Source organism: Diadema antillarum, unplaced genomic scaffold (genome assembly GCF_040938485.1).
Source record: "Diadema antillarum isolate AM-2024a unplaced genomic scaffold, OU_Dant_1.0 scf00000139, whole genome shotgun sequence".
Taxonomy (NCBI): domain Eukaryota; kingdom Metazoa; phylum Echinodermata; class Echinoidea; order Diadematoida; family Diadematidae; genus Diadema; species Diadema antillarum.
The window spans coordinates 2,926,490-2,946,347 of record NW_027271028.1 but is presented as its reverse complement, the minus strand read 5'-3'; the positions used below and the strand labels follow the sequence as shown (position 1 = coordinate 2,946,347).

At 38.4% G+C, this 19,858-nt stretch overlaps 1 protein-coding gene across 2 annotated transcripts in view; it reads right to left on the bottom strand.

Annotated features, from left to right (window-relative positions):
- Window positions 1–19,858, bottom strand: part of LOC139721181 (sodium/potassium/calcium exchanger 5-like) — a 49,524-nt gene that overhangs the window by 2,479 nt on the left and 27,187 nt on the right. For both annotated transcript variants that reach the window (XM_071632508.1, XM_071632509.1), the window contains exons 2-7: window positions 9,795–10,055; window positions 8,409–8,492; window positions 5,909–6,012; window positions 4,020–4,120; window positions 1,561–1,844; window positions 487–849 (exon numbers count right to left, since the gene is read on the bottom strand). In XM_071632508.1, coding sequence (XP_071488609.1) covers window positions 487–849; window positions 1,561–1,844; window positions 4,020–4,120; window positions 5,909–6,012; window positions 8,409–8,492; window positions 9,795–10,055 — 1,197 coding nt within the window. The remainder of the gene's footprint in view (window positions 1–486; window positions 850–1,560; window positions 1,845–4,019; window positions 4,121–5,908; window positions 6,013–8,408; window positions 8,493–9,794; window positions 10,056–19,858) is intronic.

Below are 19,858 nucleotides of genomic sequence, written 5' to 3'. Positions count from 1 at the left end.
GGGGGAAAAACAAACCAATAAAAATGGTGTTTCTCAACAATGTTCCATTACACCTGATAATATGCACAAAGAGTTTTTTTCCCCAAAAAATGTCAGCTTTCAAGAGAGTAGAAAGGAGCATTACAAAGTTGTCACAAAACTTATAGCCGTTGATTGCGAGAAAAAATAAATGTATTTCACTTTCTCCTTTTTTTCAACATTTGAAATGTTCATTATCAAAATACACGTTCAATATTGACGTAATTACGTAGTTCTATCTTTGATCTACGTCAACAATGTTCAGGACGGCATTGTGACCAATATCTGTGCTTAGCATAAACATAATGAAACTTCAATACACATACTAAAAATATGATTTTTTTTCTATTTTGTAACTTTCACTTTTCTATCTGATCGATCTGATCAATTGTACTCTATCTATTGAAGTCAATTTGCTCAAAAGAGTGGTTTGGACCTCGGGTGTTTTTTTTTTTTTCTGTCACACACCTATTACCGACACCATCCAGACGAGAACGTAGGTGAGGCCACCGATCCAGAACAAGGACACGATGAAAGTGAGTACGAAGCAGCGCTCCCATCGCTTTTTCCTACAGTCGGGCACTGTGACGTAGAAAGCGAAGATGATGGGATAGGCCGCTATACGAAGCAGCCTGCCGAGCCCTTCCTCGGGCAGGTCGAAGGGCGACGATGGCTTTTGCTCGTCGTCGTTGTCGTTGTCGTCACTGACTTCTCTGCGGTTATTGTTAGTGCCGTCGTCGTCGATGTTCTCGTTAATGTGTCGGCTTCCAATGAGGGTTACTTGGACGGCCGTGTCTACTTTGTCGTTCGGTAGGCTATTTATAAATCGCCCTGGGGAGAATCAGAAAACAAATTTGTGCGGCATTATATATCTCATGTTAATTCGAAAGTTCGTATCTGATGGGCGGCGTCTGAAACAGTGAAATTTTATTAACGATGATAGTGATAATGATTACAGCCTTTCTTATCCCCATGGGTGTGTGTGTTATCACGACGACATACTCTGCTTTCGGAATGGTAAATTTCACACTGATAGAGAGACTGAGATTAATCCACAGGTAGATGCTGCTGAATCAAATTTCGAGATTATTGGTATAACCAGTCAGTACACATCTACCTTTGATTAACTCGCATAGTATTGAATTCAGCCCCACTCACATCTTAATGTTAATCTTTTAGGCCGCCTCGTAGATGAGATGCTCTTCCAGAACATGTAAATTTAGTAAAAAAATCCCCTCAAAAATATGAATAAATAAAAGATAGATAAATAAATGAATGAATATGTAAAACAAATAAAAACTGTACTGTATGCCACCACGAAAAGGCGGAAGGAATTCATGATAAAATCATCTTTAAGAAAAATGTGATTGCATGATGGCGTCTATTTACATCAGTCTACATCATACGTTTATAACACACACACACACACACACACACACACATGCACAGACATGGGCCATCGAAGTGTTTTCAGTGTGTGCGCGGGAGGGGAGGGGGAGAAATATATGAATTAGGGATGAAAGAGGATGTATAAATCCACACCTTGTCCGGGAGGCGGGGCGTTATTAACGTATGTTCTTTTCGGCGACGCAGTCTTGTCGTCGGTCTCCGAGTCGCTCTCCGCTATTAATCGCCGAAGCTCCATGCGATCGGTCACCTTCGCCCTCTCCTTCCTCTCTTCGTCTTTCCGCGAGCTCTTGTCAGCATCCGGGTCCTTCTCCGGTATGCAGCAGAAGAACTTTCTCAGCCGCGACTCCAGATACCCATTGTTGTACATTAGTATGCAATACCCAACGTAGAGGGCCAACAGAATGGAGGCATCACGCCTGGAGTTTCATGGATGGATAAATGACGAATAAAAAAAGTAAACAACAGCAACAAAGACATAGGAATAACAGTTGTGAATATAATGATAAGAATAATCAATAACAAGTTATCAACAATAGAAAGTAATGGTAATGGCAAAGGTATCAATACGGTTTGCTTGCTTGTTTGGTCCATTTCTTCTTTTTTTTCTCCAGGTATACAGAGAAGTTAATGGCTTTCATATCATGCAACGCAATACGAGATACCACAAAACGTGAAAAATAATCCATTTCATACCAAAGCACAGTCATTGTTCCGTAAGAATTACAAATCATTATCATTACAAACAAATGTATCGCACACAATGACGTGCATTAAAGACATTTTTACCATTATTTGCATATGAAACAAAAACCACGCTAGTGTGCTTCAAAATAGTTAGGGATAGAAACAACCAATGTAAAATATTAATCAGTATAATCTAAATTAAGTATTGTTAGATAAACAAGATGTGAACAATAGATATACTAAAATTGTTTCTAGAATAAACCGTCTAGAGTTATGGTTTATTGGGAAAAATTGATATATCCTGTATTTTAGGCTTTATCTCGAGGGTTTTTTTTTTTTTTACTATTGTACCGGTACAGGATGTTTTGTGATACAACTGACCTACAAATATTCATCAAATGTGATCATTCGAACATTTTTCAAGTTACTGCTCCCAATGGCAAATAATATCTCAAAGTGGGCGCGGGGAGAAATAATTAGGGAAATATACCACCATCAAAAGTATGGTCTTATCTTCCAAAGTACAAACCCATTCAGCGGAAGACTAATTCTCTCTTTTCGAGACTCACTGCTGCCAGTATGATTCCGTAAATTATCGATGATGATGATTATGGTATGATTCAACACAGGGTAACTCCTTATCTGCGTTCTCTGAGAACCCTGCATCTTTAAACCTGTGAGTCAAGGGGTGAGCAAAACACCACAGCTGCTGTAAGCGCTGACCGCATAGTGATGGGAAAAATTAAGGACCCATGGCGGGACACTTGATGTTAAAGGACAAGTTCACCTTCATAAACATAAGGATTGAGAGAATGCAACAATATTAGTAGAACACATCGGGGAAAGTTTGAGGGAAATTGGACAATCGATGCAAAAGTTATGAATTTTTAAAATTTTTGTGTTGGAACCGCTGGATAAGGAGACTACTACAGCTTGTGAGTCATATGCGTACAACAGTATAAAGAAAATGTAAAGAAAATTCAACATATTTTCACTTTTTTTCGCATAATAAAAGAGCACTTGACTTGCCTCTTTCTAAAGGCAGGGGGAATGATATTACCCATAACATTTGTCGGCAACGAGTCGAGGGAATACGTACTTTTTTCAAAAGATGACATTTTGTGAAATTCTCTTTATATTTTCCTTATATTGTTGTACGCTTGTGACATCTAAGTTATTCACACACTGCAGTAGTCTTCTCATCCAGCGGTTACTGCACAAAAACTTCAAAAATTCATAACTTTTGAACGGATTGTCCGATTTTCCTCAAACTTTCAATGATGTGTTCTACTAGTATTGCTACATTCTCTCAATCCTTATGTTTATGAAGGTGAACTTGTCCTTTAAGTTGCTAGACTTACTGGTTCCGTGCCCGGTTTTATTTGTTTATTTGTTTTTGTTTTGTTGTTTGTTGTTGTTGTTGTTGGTGTTAATTGTTGTTGTTGATGTTGTTGTTGTTGGTGGTGGTGGTGGTGTTGGTGGTGGTGATGAAGATGGTGGTTGTGTTTTTGTGTTGGTAGTGTTGATGGTGGTTGTGGTGATGGCGGGTGATGGTGTCTTGTTTTGTTTTGTTTTATTTCGTTTTGTTTTATTTGTTTTGTTTTATTTTTTGTTTTGTTTTGTTTTGCGGGTTTTGTTTTGTGTGTTTGTTTGGTGGTTTTTTTTTTTTTTGGGGGGGGGGGGGGAGGGAATGGGGATGAAGTTGCTCGACTGTTGTAAGTCAATTATAAGCCTACGAGTACTACGTATATCTTTGGCATTGCGTGCATTCTGTGTCTAAGAATATTGCGTATTCCCAACCATTTGGAATACAGTATCTGACTCATTTGATCGTCGATGGTATATAATTATCTATTGAAGTCCTAGTCCCGAGCGGGTTAAACAAGAGGGTGTTCTAACAAACTCACCAGTCCACGCTACCGTCCTGGACCACCAGTACAAGGCCTACAATTGACACCATGTAGGCAAAGCTGTCCCGCGTTAAAGGCCAGCATGACAAAACGATCACCTGTTACAAGAAGAGACGATACGGCATTGCAAGGATCACATCGAATATTTTTAGCGTCAGTGTGTAACCCTCACAGCAAAGATCTGTTAAATTTGTTTGTTTGTTTGCTTGCCTCTTTATTGCTGACTATTCCGCCGGAAAAGGCCTTCGGGAAACCATTTTTGTTTTCCAGCAAAGCTCCTGGTGTATTACATAATCATGTTTTCCAAGGACTAACACAATAAATTGAAGGTTAATTCGCATATATATATAATACGTATGTATATATGTATATAATGTATATATATATATATATATATTATATATACATATGACGAACAAATATTAAGAGAAATTGAAGCAAATCAGGACGCTAGGAAAACAAGATAATATTGTTGGATATAAATCAAAGAAGGGAGAGGGAGACCCAAGGCATCCGTAAATATGTCACACTATCTTTCGTTTTCATTTCCTTCTAAAAGTATGTGTGTGGGTGGGTTGGGGGGCAGAAAAACGAGAAAGGGAAAGGGAGAGAAAAGAGAGGGAGAGAGAGAAAATTGCATATGAAGAGGCAAAAATTCGCCTGTAAAAGTCCTCGAAATCACGTTTCTGCCGACCATAATATGATTATTTCTTCTACATCATCCAATTTTTACTGTTGATAATAAAAAATAAACAAATAAAACTCCTTCATTTATTTGAGCTCTTTGTTGCTCATTTCATTGTTGGTTTTGTCTGCAAAATTTTAAAAACCTTATACTTCCAAACTCTAGATGGAGTCCTGTTGACTGGCATCATTTTGAAGCTTAAAGCTCCTTGGCTTCATAAATTTGTTCATTTTTCATCAATTTCTTTTTTGATTTTGTGTAAGTATACAGTGAATCTAGACACTCTCTCATTTATCGATATAAAACTGTATTCAATTGTTTATCGGAACATTATGTTCTTCTAGAGAAGAATTTGTTATATAACTGTATAATTGTACTTTTTGATTTTGTTTTTCTCTTATGTTCCGGTCATTGTTGTACCCGTGCTCCCCTTCTCAATCTTAAACTCGTTTTTAACTGGGACCTACGCTCAACAAGGTCGCTTTTAAGTAGGTTCCTTCATATTTCTTTAGCATTCATTCACAGATTCCAAACTTAACAGATCGACCACTATGTTTTATATATTTGCAATGTTCTATGTATGTCATGTATTTCATTTAATTTTGTTATATTTGATGTAATTTTTCATCGAGAAATATGAAAATGAATTGAAATTGAAATTGAAATTATGTGAAACATGATTTCATTTCGTTTAAACTTCAGTCCATAATGTAAATACAACAAAGCATAAAGCATAATAGCGGAAATATGATTAGAAAAATACGAGACACTATTAAGCAAATAGATATGTAGTTCAATAGCTTTTCAATTTTACGGTTTAATTTTGATTTTCTCAAATAAAAAGCTTAACAGCGAAATCTAGAGATGCTAACTTAATGCAAACCAGATGATGATTTCTGCAATAGAATTATCCCAGTATCTTATAGGTTACAAATAAAATGAATAGTGCAGGCGATTAGTAGTAGCATAGGCTCAACTCTTACATTTTCTCTGATGGCTCGTTCGGGCCACTACTAGTATAATAAGCCTTTGAATTATGAATTATGGTGGCCCGAAATAAGAAAAGTAGCGGCCCAAAATAAAGAAAAAATATAAAACTTTACTTTAATTTGTAGCTGCCCGATCGGGTGGCCACCAAAATATAAGCTTTTATTTTAAGTTTCATGGCCCGCTAATGCCCTGGGCCTATCATAATGCTTACCTGTCCAGCAAGCACTCCGCAAAGCCCTATGACACAAAGCACGTTAAACACAGCTGAGCCGACAATTGTGCCAATGCCTATGTCGTTCCGAATGATGAATACGGCTGGTTTCGAGGGAAAGCGGAAAGGAAAATAAAACAATAGAATAAGCAAAAAACAAACAAGCGTGAGAGCTCCCCAGGGTCTTGACACAAACATTGTATAAGAAGCACAAATGGACAGTCACCAAAGGAACGCCTACCTGGTGTCGAGCCCATTATATACACATACAAAATGGTACAGGAAAGCTCCATCAGTTTGCGGGAGTCTTAATTTTACACAGTTATATCCCCAGGAAAAAAGATATGTCAATGTAATTTGTTGAAAATAGATTGCTGACTTCTGCCCACAGCTGCAGACAGTCAGTTTGAGTTGATTATATATATATATATATATATATATATATATATATATATATATATATATATATCTAAACAAGACTCCTGAAGAAGGCGTAGGACGCCGAAAATTTGAGTCGAATAAACTCATGCTTTATCAGCCAAAAATGCATTACCAGATTGTTATATATATATATATATATATATATATATATATATACATATATATATTCTGTTTTCAACGAATTACATTGACATATTTTTTCCTAGGGATATAACTTTGTAAAGTTAAGACTCCCGCAAACCTCTGAATGGCTTGAATGGCTCTGCACATTTCTCATTCAAATAACGTCATTTTATAATGGAGCCTATATTGGCCTACCTGGGATGTGCGTAATATGTGTGTGTATATGAGTCCACATGACTTATTGTGTAATTGAGTATGGATGTGTTCCTGCACACTGTAAGCGTGTGAGTGTTGGGGGAGGGGTTCACTCGATGTCCGCCATTTGAATTGCCATGCAGTTTCTTCTCGGGAGATTACACTGTTAATCACTTTCAATAAGTATAAATGTGCAGATTGAGGTTTGCGCCTCACAATTAGTCCTGCGAAGCAAACGTCGTTCAGCCCACGAGGAAAACACACACACATACACACAAACACACACACGCACACACACACACACACGCACACACACACACACACACACACACACACACACACACACACACACAACTACAATACCCATGCATAACAAACAACTCTGGGGCAGTATTGCTAATTGTATGAAACTCAACAACCTTTCCATCCCGGAGTTACAATAATGCAGGCATCATTGTCGATTTCAATGGGATATAGAATTACCACTTATGGAGCTAAGGTGTCTTAGTCGCTGCATGTTTAGGCCTATATTACTGCATGCTGTCCAGACACTATACATTTACCGGAGAGAATGAAGACAACACAAAGCAACTACAGGCAGACATCAACATGAATAACAAAATGTACCCAAATCAGACATAAATAACAGACCAAGCGTTAAAAAAAGAAATGATAATCCTCTTACACGTTACTTAACTCTTCGAAATGTCTTTTACAATTGGAGTGTATAATGGTGCATTTTTGCAACAACAATAGTACCGTACACGAAATGCACACACAATGGCATAATGGTACACACAACTGTCTTCTAAGGGCATTTTAAGCGTCGCAGGCACTTTCACAGTTTTGTCTTTGGTTTTGATTTGTTTAATTATGTTTTGCTTTGCTTTTTTGTCTTTATTTTGTCTTTTGTTTTCTTTTTGTTTGCTTTTTGTTGCGATGGTTTCCACGCTGTTTAGATCTGTTCGTTATAGGTTAAGGCAATAAACCACATCACAACATAACAATATCGTTATTATAACACATAATCTTCTTAGACAGCAGCGACATTTATGCTTAGAACCTCAAATTTTGGGATTGGTTGTAATGGTAATGCATACAGTAGCCGTGATAGAGCTCAGAAAACAACCAACCTTAACCGCAAATAATATGGTTTAAAGGTGTTGCATTAACTGCAGTAAATACAATTAATCATAATGATTACAAAGACTTTGTGAAATGTCCCCATGACCATATCCTTTCCAATCTTATTCGAGTGAATTTCCTTTTGGCGTCGTGTTATGATAGCAATGGGTTTTCTAGTTCCATTTGTGAAGAAACCTATTAGAATTGTACGAAGTAATAAAAAGAACGAAACAAGAGAGAAATATTTTGTTAACGACTTTGTAAGTAAATTTTGGAAAGTAGGCCCTACAATATCAACTACTACCCTTTGGGATCGTTGGACCCTCATCAAGTTTACTCTTCAGAATTCTGGCCATCAGTCAAAAACTCTGACACGGAAGGAACTTGTGATGCGTTTCTCAATCTTGGCTCGGCACTCTTAACCTTATCCTGTCAGTTCGCAAAGACTTATGAGATATCAAAGAGTTATGATATGTATAAAAATTTCTAAGCTACAAAGAGAGAGAGAGAGAGAGAGAGAGAGAGAGAGAGAGAGAGAGAGAGAGAGAGCTAGCTGTCCGGCTTCAGGTCAGGAGAAGGACAAACTTTTCTACGGATTGGTTCAACGATGCCTTACCAATGAGAGAGGAAAATAGTTCCGGCGAGGATCCACCTATCGCCATGAAGGTTGCGCCTGCAACGTCGTCAGACAGATTCAGTACTGAAGGAGCAAACAAAAACAAAACAAAACAAAAAACATGGGAAAAGGTCTGATCAGAAAAAAAATGGCACCATCAACGTCATGTTGCGTACGAAATTTCACAAGAGAGTCATGAGCTCGAACAACTGTTATAAAGTCATACTCATAATTCTATGGTGTTGGGTGCGGTTTAGTCGGTGAGTAAATAAAACTCCTGCTGGGATTCTAAGACAGCAGATTGTCGAAATTTCACACAAATACCACACACACACACACAAATACCACACACACACACACAAACACACACACACACACACACACACACACACAAAGATTTCAAGCAGAGATGTTTTCGAGTTTTGAAACGTACCGTTCGTTTTGTTTGTTTGGTTTTTTTTTTTTCAACAGGTATGGACTGCTTTTCGGGACATTATTGATATTGATTTATTTGATCTGAACTCTTTGCTACGACCTTTTGGACTGAGAGTCTAGAGATTATAGCGCAGAGTTGAGATCCCTCGGGGGCAATAATAATGCTCCGAACAAACGCAATCCATATCTGTTTTGTTATAACGCATAGGATTAAAGGAAAGTTTACGAAGTTTATATTATAGCGACTGCAATACATGCACTGCCAGAATGGCAATCACGAGGGGCCCATCTGACATGTCTGACCTTACACCCCGCCTCCACCCCGTCCCACGCAGGCAGTCAACAATAAACATATTGTGTTTAATTTGTTCCACATTTTTAAAGATGCCTCCTCAAAGAATGAAAAAGGAATGAATGAATGAATGAATGAATGAATGAATGAATGAATGAATGAATGAATGAATGAATGAATGAATGAATGAATGAATGAATGGATGAATAATGGAAAGGGTAGACAGGGGTTATATTTTTGATCCTCTATGGAGCCACTAGCGTTTTAGATACACACGTATACCGCGACGAACCAACATGCCGTGGTGGGGCAGTTCAGCACAACGGGGTTGAGGGCAATTGTTGCATTCATGCCCCCAATTTTGAACAATCGGTATCGATGATTAATCGAAAAAGGCGTACTAGATATTTTGAATGCATCTTTGAAATGAGTATTTAGAGCTGCAAAAAGAAGAGCCTAGCTGTTTTGACAATTCACAGTCACGTACGTATTGTACATATCGATAAATGACCTTCATTGTCTGATTGTTACTCCTCATTAATCCTGCTAATTGAATTTTCAAACCATTCTAACGACCAAGTGAGAGAGAGGGTGGGGTCCATTTTCTTAAAACTATAAGAGGGGGGGGGGGTAAGAGACAGAGGGATGGTTGTCTGAACCTTCGCAAGTCAGTTCTAAGGCAGGCATGAAGTAGTCGTCGCAGATGATGGCAATGGCCCCGAACATGTAGGCGGTGACGAGCAGGTGGATGAGCAGGGCACCATGTCTCAGTTGCTCCGTGGTAAAGAGGTGCAGGGGAAACTCGTCCGTGCTCTTCAGTGTGCAGTTGACGACGCTCCCCCACTTTGAATTGTTTGCACTGGTGGCCCGTTGGACGTCGTCGACGAAGCGGACAGAGCTGCCATCGAAGTCACCCGTGTCTGCACCGGAGAGGAAATAAAAGAAAACAAAGATGCAGAAAATAGTCAACGTGACTTTTCATTATTCTCCGGCAAACTTGATGACGTTTCAATTAAAGAATCATTTAGTAGAGGAGGCTCAAGATCGCCAGGTTATACAAAATCATTTTTTCTCTTTTACACGAGATTCGAATTTCCTAAATCATTGCCTTTGTAGTTATCACTGCATGCTTATAGTCATTCACACACTATAATACACAGCCTGTCATGCCATGCATGCGGCAGAGATCCTAATGCACCGCGCATGGCATTTCATTGACTCACTGATTATCTTGTTTACCAAATAAACCTTAGGAAGACAGCTTTCTGTCTCTTGAACGTTTTCAACAATCCTACTCAATCCATGCTTTACGTTTAGCGCTCATTTTCCGTACACTGTCTCCGAAAGATGCAATATAATGATTCTTTTAGGTATATTATGTTGTTCATTTTATAAGAACATGGCTTTCACTGACTCTTAATTGCTTGAATGATTGCTCAAAGAACTGAGGAAAGATATAAGATAGCCAGCATTTTTCGCCAATGGCCTCACGAGATATCGTACGCAAATCTTCTCTTGCTGTATACATCTCATCATGCAAGAAGCCTCCGCCCAACAAGACACACATAATGTTTCCAACACTATAGTCTCTTCAACCACAGTCAAATTCATATATAAGTCTTGCACGGATCCTTTAATTCTCCACAATCGCTTAGGGAAGCTCTCTATTCCTGGCGTCAGCCTAATGTTAGGTGAGAAAATAGTATTTTTTCAATGCATTATGTCTATGTTTAATTCGTTCAATCAACAGGTGGTTTCGCTGTAGATAATGATTATGTCCAGCATCAATGTCTGCAGTATCAGGTAATTACTCTCTTTCGTTGTAAAAAATAAATAAATAAAAATCAGTTTCTGGTCTTTCGGTGAAACTTCGGGGAACTGTAGGAACACTAATCTTGCGCACACAAAATCTTATACTGACGTGACTGATGGATGTCAATTGCCCCCTCCCGTCTTCCTGATTGTACCCATTGCCCCCCCCCCCCTCCTTTATTAATATGAATTTTTATCCTGGGGATTCTAGAAGATGCCTACAAATTCTGAAAGCGGAAAAAAAAGTGGGCGGAGTAGTTTAATCACTTCGTTTTTCACTAATGAGTCTATTGGGATTTTTAGCAAACATTTTTAGCAGGCTACATTTTCGACACCCGCCAAGGGAAAATGTTGATTCGAAAGATTTTGCTCCTGGCGCAAGTTGTTATTACCCACGATCTTGATGTGCGCTGAGGGTATACTTTGAAAAGGCTTCGATTTATTCTTTCAAATCACACACAGTTCGAGTACGGACGCTTGACAAGCATATACAGCATGTACTGCGGGACATCTTTATTTAGAAAGACGAGAATATACTCATTAGCACAGGTTGGAAATAAAAGTTACGATGGAATAAGCAAATGCAGCAAAACAAGAACAAACAACAACAACAACAACAATAACAGACAGACAAAGAAACAAGCAAAAGCAACCAAAACATGATTCTTAGTCGGCGTCAGTTGCTTTCCTGTTGAAGTTCAAGTACGCGCTGCTCAACTGGATAGACGGAATTTCATCAATTTGAGCATCAAACAAAAGCTCCAAAAGAGCTGTATACGTTTAGTTAAGGGCCAATGAGATAATCATTCTAATGGATTTTGAAGCCACGCTACTTAACGTCAGACCCGAATGAACAAGAAAAGATTTATGTGGTTCTGCCGTTTGTTGTTTTTCTTTCGACATGTTGAATTCTGGTATTGTCAACATGCCAAAGGCACACGGTTGCATGGGTAAGTCTTATTTCGTTCCTCTTCATTATGCACGACATGAAAAGCATTAATTGTTTTCGCAGACGGTGTTGTGAAATCATCCAAAAAACATAGACACGATTCCATATTGGTGCGCTGTCTACCAATATCCAGCATTAGTCCATGGGCCAAGACCCGAAAAGTGGGTTGTTGGTACCATCTGAGGTGGCACAACCTTTTTGGTGTCAGTTTGTTTGTCGGGCATAGATATGCTTATCAAGCTATGATAGCATTTCCAAATGAGTAGCTTAGTCATAATAAATGAATTTTTAACCAATTTGGTCTCGTTTTTATATCCCTATACTTCTGAATCGAAACTAACCGCTATACAAAGAAGAGCACTGTCTTCTGTATGGGATGTTCCATAGAGCTGTAAAATGCAGCTCTGTGGTATGTTCACAGGTGTTCTGTTGTAAACGCGGTGCGCTTAGTCTTTATTCAAGGCATCGAAGGGAATATCCAAAGGTTATGATGTCCACAGCGCTTAGTGTTTATCCTAGACGGCGAAGGGAATATCCAAAGCGTATGATACAGTGTATATCCTATTATCTAAAAACAACAACAACAACAAAAGCAATTCCTCGTGAATTTTACCATATCTTTCAATTATTTATCATTTTCCGGCGAAAACGCTACGGTGAAAACGCTGATACCACGCCAATGTCGCTTTATTTTCCTCCAGCAATATAAGATAACGCAAAAACAATGTACCGGTACACTACGATACATTATAATGAATGATATTGTAAATGAACAGAGTGATTTTTGTTTAAAACTGATGTATTTGTTGATAGGGTAGTATAAAAACAGTATAGATAATCCCTTTTAAGAGGAACTTTAGATATGATAACGGTACATTGGTCTAGATAAAGACTAAGCGCACCGCGTGACAGCTGTGGACATCATAACCCTTTGGATATTCCCTTCGCTGCCTTGAGTAAAGACTAAGCGCACCGCGTTTACAACAGAACACCTGTGGACATACAGAAGGCAGTGCTCTTCTTTGTATAGCGGTTTAGTTTCGATTCAGAAGTATAGGGATATAAAAACGAGACCAAATTGGTTAAAAATTCATTTATTATGACTAAGCTACTCATTTGGAAATGCTATCATAGCTTGATAAGCATATCTATGCCCGACAAACAAACTGACACCAAAAAGGTTGTGCCACCTCAGATGGTACCAACAACCCATTTTTCGGGTCTTGGCCCATGGACTATTCCTGTTGAAGTTCAAGTACGCGCTGCTCAACTGGATAGACGGAATTTCATCAATTTGAGCATCAAACAAAAGCTCCAAAAGAGCTGTATACGTTTAGTTAAGGGCCAATGAGATAATCATTCTAATGGATTTTGAAGCCACGCTACTTAACGTCAGACCCGAATGAACAAGAAAAGATTTATGTGGTTCTGCCGTTTGTTGTTTTTCTTTCGACATGTTGAATTCTGGTATTGTCAACATGCCAAAGGCACACGGTTGCATGGGTAAGTCTTATTTCGTTCCTCTTCATTATGCACGACATGAAAAGCATTAATTGTTTTCGCAGACGGTGTTGTGAAATCATCCAAAAAACATAGACACGATTCCATATTGGTGCGCTGTCTACCAATATCCAGCATGACATGATACAAGTACTAGGTGTTACAAAAACATTTCCCACTTTTGATTGTTTCGAAAACTATACATCAGATAACACTGTCATTGATATGAGTAATAGCTGAATAGTGTACAATTTAGTGGGAGGTGATTTGGATAAGAGAGCATGAATCGGTTTCGTTAAATCCATGATTGATTTTAAAGTTAAGTTCCGGATTTTGGTCAAATTTGAACCCTCTGATATACAAAATTGAACTTTACACAAGAACCAATGATGTGTATGTGAGTGTGTGCTTACAATGAATGATCATGAACATTAGACATGAATACCACAAATACCACCTTCTCAGAGCTGTGCTGACTAGGCTTCCGGTCTCGCGCTCCTAGGCACATGAATGCTTTATTAATAATTTATGATGTATTGCCCTGGGCACAGCAGCTAGTCTGAATTAATGGTAAATGGTAAAATGCATGCACATGAAAAAATAAGCACATGTTTCTATGTGCTTGCATACACTACATTTCAAGATGAATAAAGACTAACTGTGATACTGGAATTTCTCATGAATATGCAATAGAGCAATCCAGGTCACGAGACCGACACCCACGAGTCATACAGCCCACAAGTCATACAGCTCACAAGTCATACAGCTCACGAGTCATACAGCTCACGAGTCATACAGCTCACAAGTCATATACAGCCCATGAGTTCGACACTAAGCCAACAAGGCCCACGAGATGACCCCTCCTGGTCATTGCTCAGGACCATCGCTAGGGTTTTAACCACACACTCCCATTAGCACACACCAATTCACCCCTGTGCAGAATTGAAATTTTTTACAGAGGGTTGAAAACAGAGCAAAATCTGAAACCGAACTTAAAAATTAATCTTGAATTGAATAGTGAAACTGATTTATGCTATCATTTTCAAATTATCTTCTACAAAGTTGTACACAATTCAGCTGTTGTTCATATCAATATTAGTGTTATCTGATATAATATAGTTTTTGAACTGTGAAGGATCAAAAGTGAGAAAAGTTTTTTGTAACACCTAGTACATGCAGCATGTAGAAATGGTATACAATCAATATGTGTGATGTGCATGTATCAGGGCATGACTGCTGAATAGCATAAAAGGATAAGTGCATAATTTACTTCGGTTCGATCAAAGTTTGTGTGTTTCTCTGGGTTTTAAAGGAGAGATCATCATATCAAAATAAACACAGCAACATTTCCTGCCGGTATAATAGCCACTACACTTATAATCAGTGGCGTATCTAGGGAAAACGGCGCCCGGGGCAAGCGCGAAAATTGCGCCCCTAATTTCTGAAAAAGTGTTCCCGCCCAACCCCATCCCAGTAGGGACTTTAAAGACAGTCCACATGATGTACTTTTTCAAGCACTTAAAAGGGGTCTTTTTGAGGGTGATTTAAATGTAATGAATGTTGATAAATTTTGGCGAGCGAGCGCAGCGAGCGAGCCGAAAATTTTTGTATTTCAGCTAACAAAACATGGAATTCTTGTCATTTTTTGCTTATTAAATCTTACAATTGTAATCAAGATATAGTGACGACGATAACGATTTATACCAGCAAACTGAGGACTTTAAAAAATACTCTAAATTAGTAAGCGCGAGTGAGCTGAAATTTGTATATTTCCGCGGCATCATCACGATTTGTTCTTAACTCTTTTTTATACATTTTGGCGAGCGAGCGCAGCGAGCGAGCCGAAAAATTTTTATTTCAGCTAACAAAACATGGAATTCTTGTCATTTTTTGCTTATCAAATTTTACAATTCTAATAAAGATATAGTGACGGCCTTATAGATAACGATTAATACCAACAAACTGAGGACTTAGAAAAACTACTCTAAATTAGTACGCGCGAGTGAGCCGAAATGTGTATATTTCCGCGGCATCATCACGATTTGTTCTTATCTCTTTTTTTTAATAAATTTTGGCGAGCGAGCGCAGCGAGCGAGCAGAAAATTTTTGTATTTCAGCTAACAAAACATGGAATTCTTGTCATTTTTTGCTTATTAAATCTTACTATTCTAATCAATATATAGTGACGACGATAACGATTTATACCAACAAACTGAGGACTTTAAAAAATACTCTAAATTAGTACGCGCGAGTGAGTCGAAATTTGTATATTTCTGCGTCATCATCACGTTTTGTTCTTATCTCTTTTTTGGGGATAAATTTTGGCGAGCGAGCGCAGCGAGCGAGCCGAAAAACTTTGTATTTCAGCTTACAAAACATGAAATTCTTGTCATTTTTTGCTTATTAAATCTTACAATTCTTACAAGATATAGTGACGACCCAAACTGAAGACTTTAAAAAATACTCTAAATTAGTACGAGCGAGTGAGTGAGCCGAAATTTGTATATATCCGTGTCATCATTACGTTTTGTTCTCATCTTGTTTGTCTTGGGTTGTTTGGTTTTTTTGCGCCCCCAACCCCCCCCCCCCCCCCCCGTATGTTCGAAACCGTTGGCCCCTTCTTTTGATCCAATTGGCGATCGCTTCAGAACGAAAGAAATGGCAGCCGCTGCTCCGTGAAACATTTGCCTGCTAAATATAAAGTGACATGTGTGAACACAATAGACATTGTCATTTTGTCCATGTCATCATCACGTTTTGTTCTTACCTTCTTTTTTATATAAATTTTGGCGAGCGAGCGCATCGAGCGAGCCGAAAATTTTTGTACTTCAGCTTACTTACAGAACATGGAATTCTTGTGTGAACACAATAAACATTGTCATTTTGTCGGCGGCATCTTTTTTTTTTTTTTTTTGGGTCTTGTTTGATTTGGTTTTCTGCCCCCCCCCTTTTTCCGGGCGAGTTTTTTTTTTTCTTCTTCTTCTTCTTCTTCTTCTCTTTCTTTTTCTTTTCTTTTTTTTTCTTCTTCTTCGTTTTTTTTTCCTTTTTTTTTCTTCTTCTTCGTTTTTTTGCGCCCCCGGGGAGTGGCGCCCGGGGCACGTGCCCCCCTTGCCCCCCCCTAGATACGCCGCTTATAATACATACAGTCAAGACGGTGATGGTGGATATTATAACAGATGTAGAAAAAATGAGAATTTTGATGTTATATTACTACTGAAAAGAGTGCTAAAATAAGGAAGATATAGTGACCGAATATTCCTCGCACTTGTTGACTTTTCTATATTTTCTATTGGTTCATCGAGCAGCTATACATTGTAGCACGATTCACAAGTGCCATATAACATGGATTGTATGTTACGTGGAAGAATACAGTCTTCGTTTTCTCTTTCTTTTTGAATGTAATTATGACGCAGTGATTTTCCATGCAGGCTATTACTCACTAAACTTAATTACTTTAGCATGATTGCACACCCTGTTAAACTGAATCTAGAATAAATTCTGACAAACATGCAGGATGGTAGAAGTGTCATTAAAAAGTCTCACGTGTTTTCGTGAACTATGCAATGCAAATGCCTTTTGATTTGTATTGATTCATTATACACTGCCAAGGACGTATGTGTGATACCTCCCTGATAATACCCTGATCCGTATGTTGAAAAAGAATATCTAAATACACTTATGTATCACATATAGTATATTTGGATATTTCTTCATACTCTTTTTTTTTATAAGGTTGCATGTATTTGCATGGATTCGGCCACAAAAAACAACAACAAACAATGCCTAAACCAAGATTCTCTCAATGACATCATCTGTCAATCACTGGTGAAAAAAGTACTAATTAAAACACAAGACATTGGAATGCACCTTCCCCTATTAAATTGAGCTTAACTTGCACGTTTTTCTACAATGTCTTTTGTTATAATTATGTGGAAGCTAGTACATGCAAATTAAGTTCAATCGGGGAGGCGAGATTCTTTACACCTCCCTGGTTCAATCTAGTGGAACGTGCATTATGTCCTTTGTCAATCATTTACTTTAATACTTCAACAATGATTGACAGATGATATCATTGACAGAATCTTGGTTTGGAAGGTTTTTCTGTGTTTTAGGCGTATGCTATAGATCTGAAGAATGGTAGTGGAAAACTTTACAATGAAATATATGGCACGTATATTTACATGATATTCACTTGGGCACGTAAGTGACATTGGGGCATCATGGATCAACAAACTGTCAAAGGTCTTTGTATATTTCCCAGGTTCTTTTACAGTGATATTCATAAAAAACCACACATGCGAATCAGAAGAGGCGATCTTTGCACAAGTCTACCATAGCACGGTACCCATCAGTATTACAAGGGGGAAGAAACCAACATATAGGCCTACATATCACGCATATGGATCGATGAGTGCAGCAACATCAGCAGCTGACCAGCAGAACTCATCGGCGAAGTTCGAGAAAAACCTTGAAAAAAGAGGCTTGAATAATACTATTTAGGCCTGTTCATCCCGCTACTTCATGCTAGTCTATACTTGAGCCTACAATAATTGAGAACTCCGATGTCCCCCCCCCCCCCCCCACAGTCCCCTTCAGAATACTAGCTTCTTAACTTGTGTATAGTGGACCGGATAATGCCAACGACATGGGATAACACGACAGCTATACGCATGGAACACCCGTGCAAGCTGAGAAAGTACTAATGTTTTTTTTTTTGTACAATTCTCGGTTCAACCTGTACAGTATATCCCGTCCCCATGCACTGTTGCCCAAACTTCGTGCTCCCCACACCCCTCCATTGTCCAATCAGCTGATAAATCGCGCAGGAACGCGGTTTATAAACTCCTATGGGCCCATAGGCCCTAAGCCTCTCAAGAATCATCTGTGCATACGCCTCAGCGGCATACGAATAAGCATCAATATTCGGCACGTTCCAATATTTACCCATAATACACACACCTGTCCAATTAATGGTGTATTTATTTGCACTTTTTTAGGTTTGTATTTTGCCATCACCGCCACACTGCAATTCACATTAAAGGCACAGAACAGCTGCTTCGCAAGAATTATGTGTTTGTTTTCAATTGATTTCATTTGTAAATGGTTATTGAACAGGAACTCAGACAAAATTCGACGGAATCGTATCGTCACAATCGCTACACGGTTAACGAAAAGGGATGAGAATAAACATGAACTATCGAAAGTTTTATCACACTAAAACCTGGGCCTTGCCTCCGATCCAGTTACCCCTTCGGCTTGTGTGTGTGTTTGTATGTGTGTATCCTTTTTATAAACCTGATATTACAGTCGATTGTCTTGCAATATACAGTCAGAGGCTGAATGTTAACTCGCGACTGTCATCATTGTCATGACTATGTAGCCTACATTATTGTCATTGTTGCCATCTTCTATACGGTAAAAGAATGACTTCAAGTAGAACCATTTTTTAAGGAGTGTCATTTACAATGCAATAGTTTTCTCGAGAAGGCGCTGAGATTTTCATCACCGCTTTTGTTCATTTCTTTTATTTAGAATTCAACCGAATCAGAGGGAGGAAATACAAGGGTTGTTCCCCCGATACTGCTATTCATAGTATAGCGTAATGCATTGGTGTATATATACAGCGAGCTATGCCGTTGAAATGAATATCTACATCGGCGTGTCGCAGAATCGCTATTATTATCGCTATCCTATCTATTACTAGTCAGTAGTCTTTACGCATTTGTACTTTCCCTTCCCAGCATGAATGAAAATCAATATCAGTATTATTACGTCGACTACGTGACCATGGTAACAGGTGCATCACATGCCTGTAGACACATCAACAAGTATCTCCAATTGTTCACGTGTTGATTTCCACATCTATTTTGAATTATAGATGTAACGTTACTTACACCGTACATTATATAGACACACACACATTGATACACACATCACACTCACACACACACACACACGATCAAACGCAATAACAATCACACACACATAATCCACACACAAACGGTTGCAAATGGGTTTTGACAAAATTAGTACATTGTAGTATAGATCACGATGATCGATAGATAATAAATTGCAAGTCTAGTTACCTCTCGACAAATAACAGTGGGTATTACGTGCTTTTAGTGTCCAAATGACAGCGCTTTGCCAATTTTCATTTCTCGAATATCTTTGCAAAGAATGAATGAAACAACAATGATAGCAACAACAACAATGAATAATCATAATCATTAGAATGACTGATAAAAAATGAACCAATATATTGTGCAGCTGCCTTACTTGGCCCTTCTTCCAGGCCGATAGGATCTTTGCTAATAATCGCAATCCATGAAGCAAGTGTGCTTCCATTAATTTCAAGTTTTGCGGGATATCTTATGGTGACTATAGCTGTCAATGAGCCAGTCAGCATTAGTATTAATTAATCCTTCTCTTCGGAATATTTCATAAGACATGTTTTCATTGAAA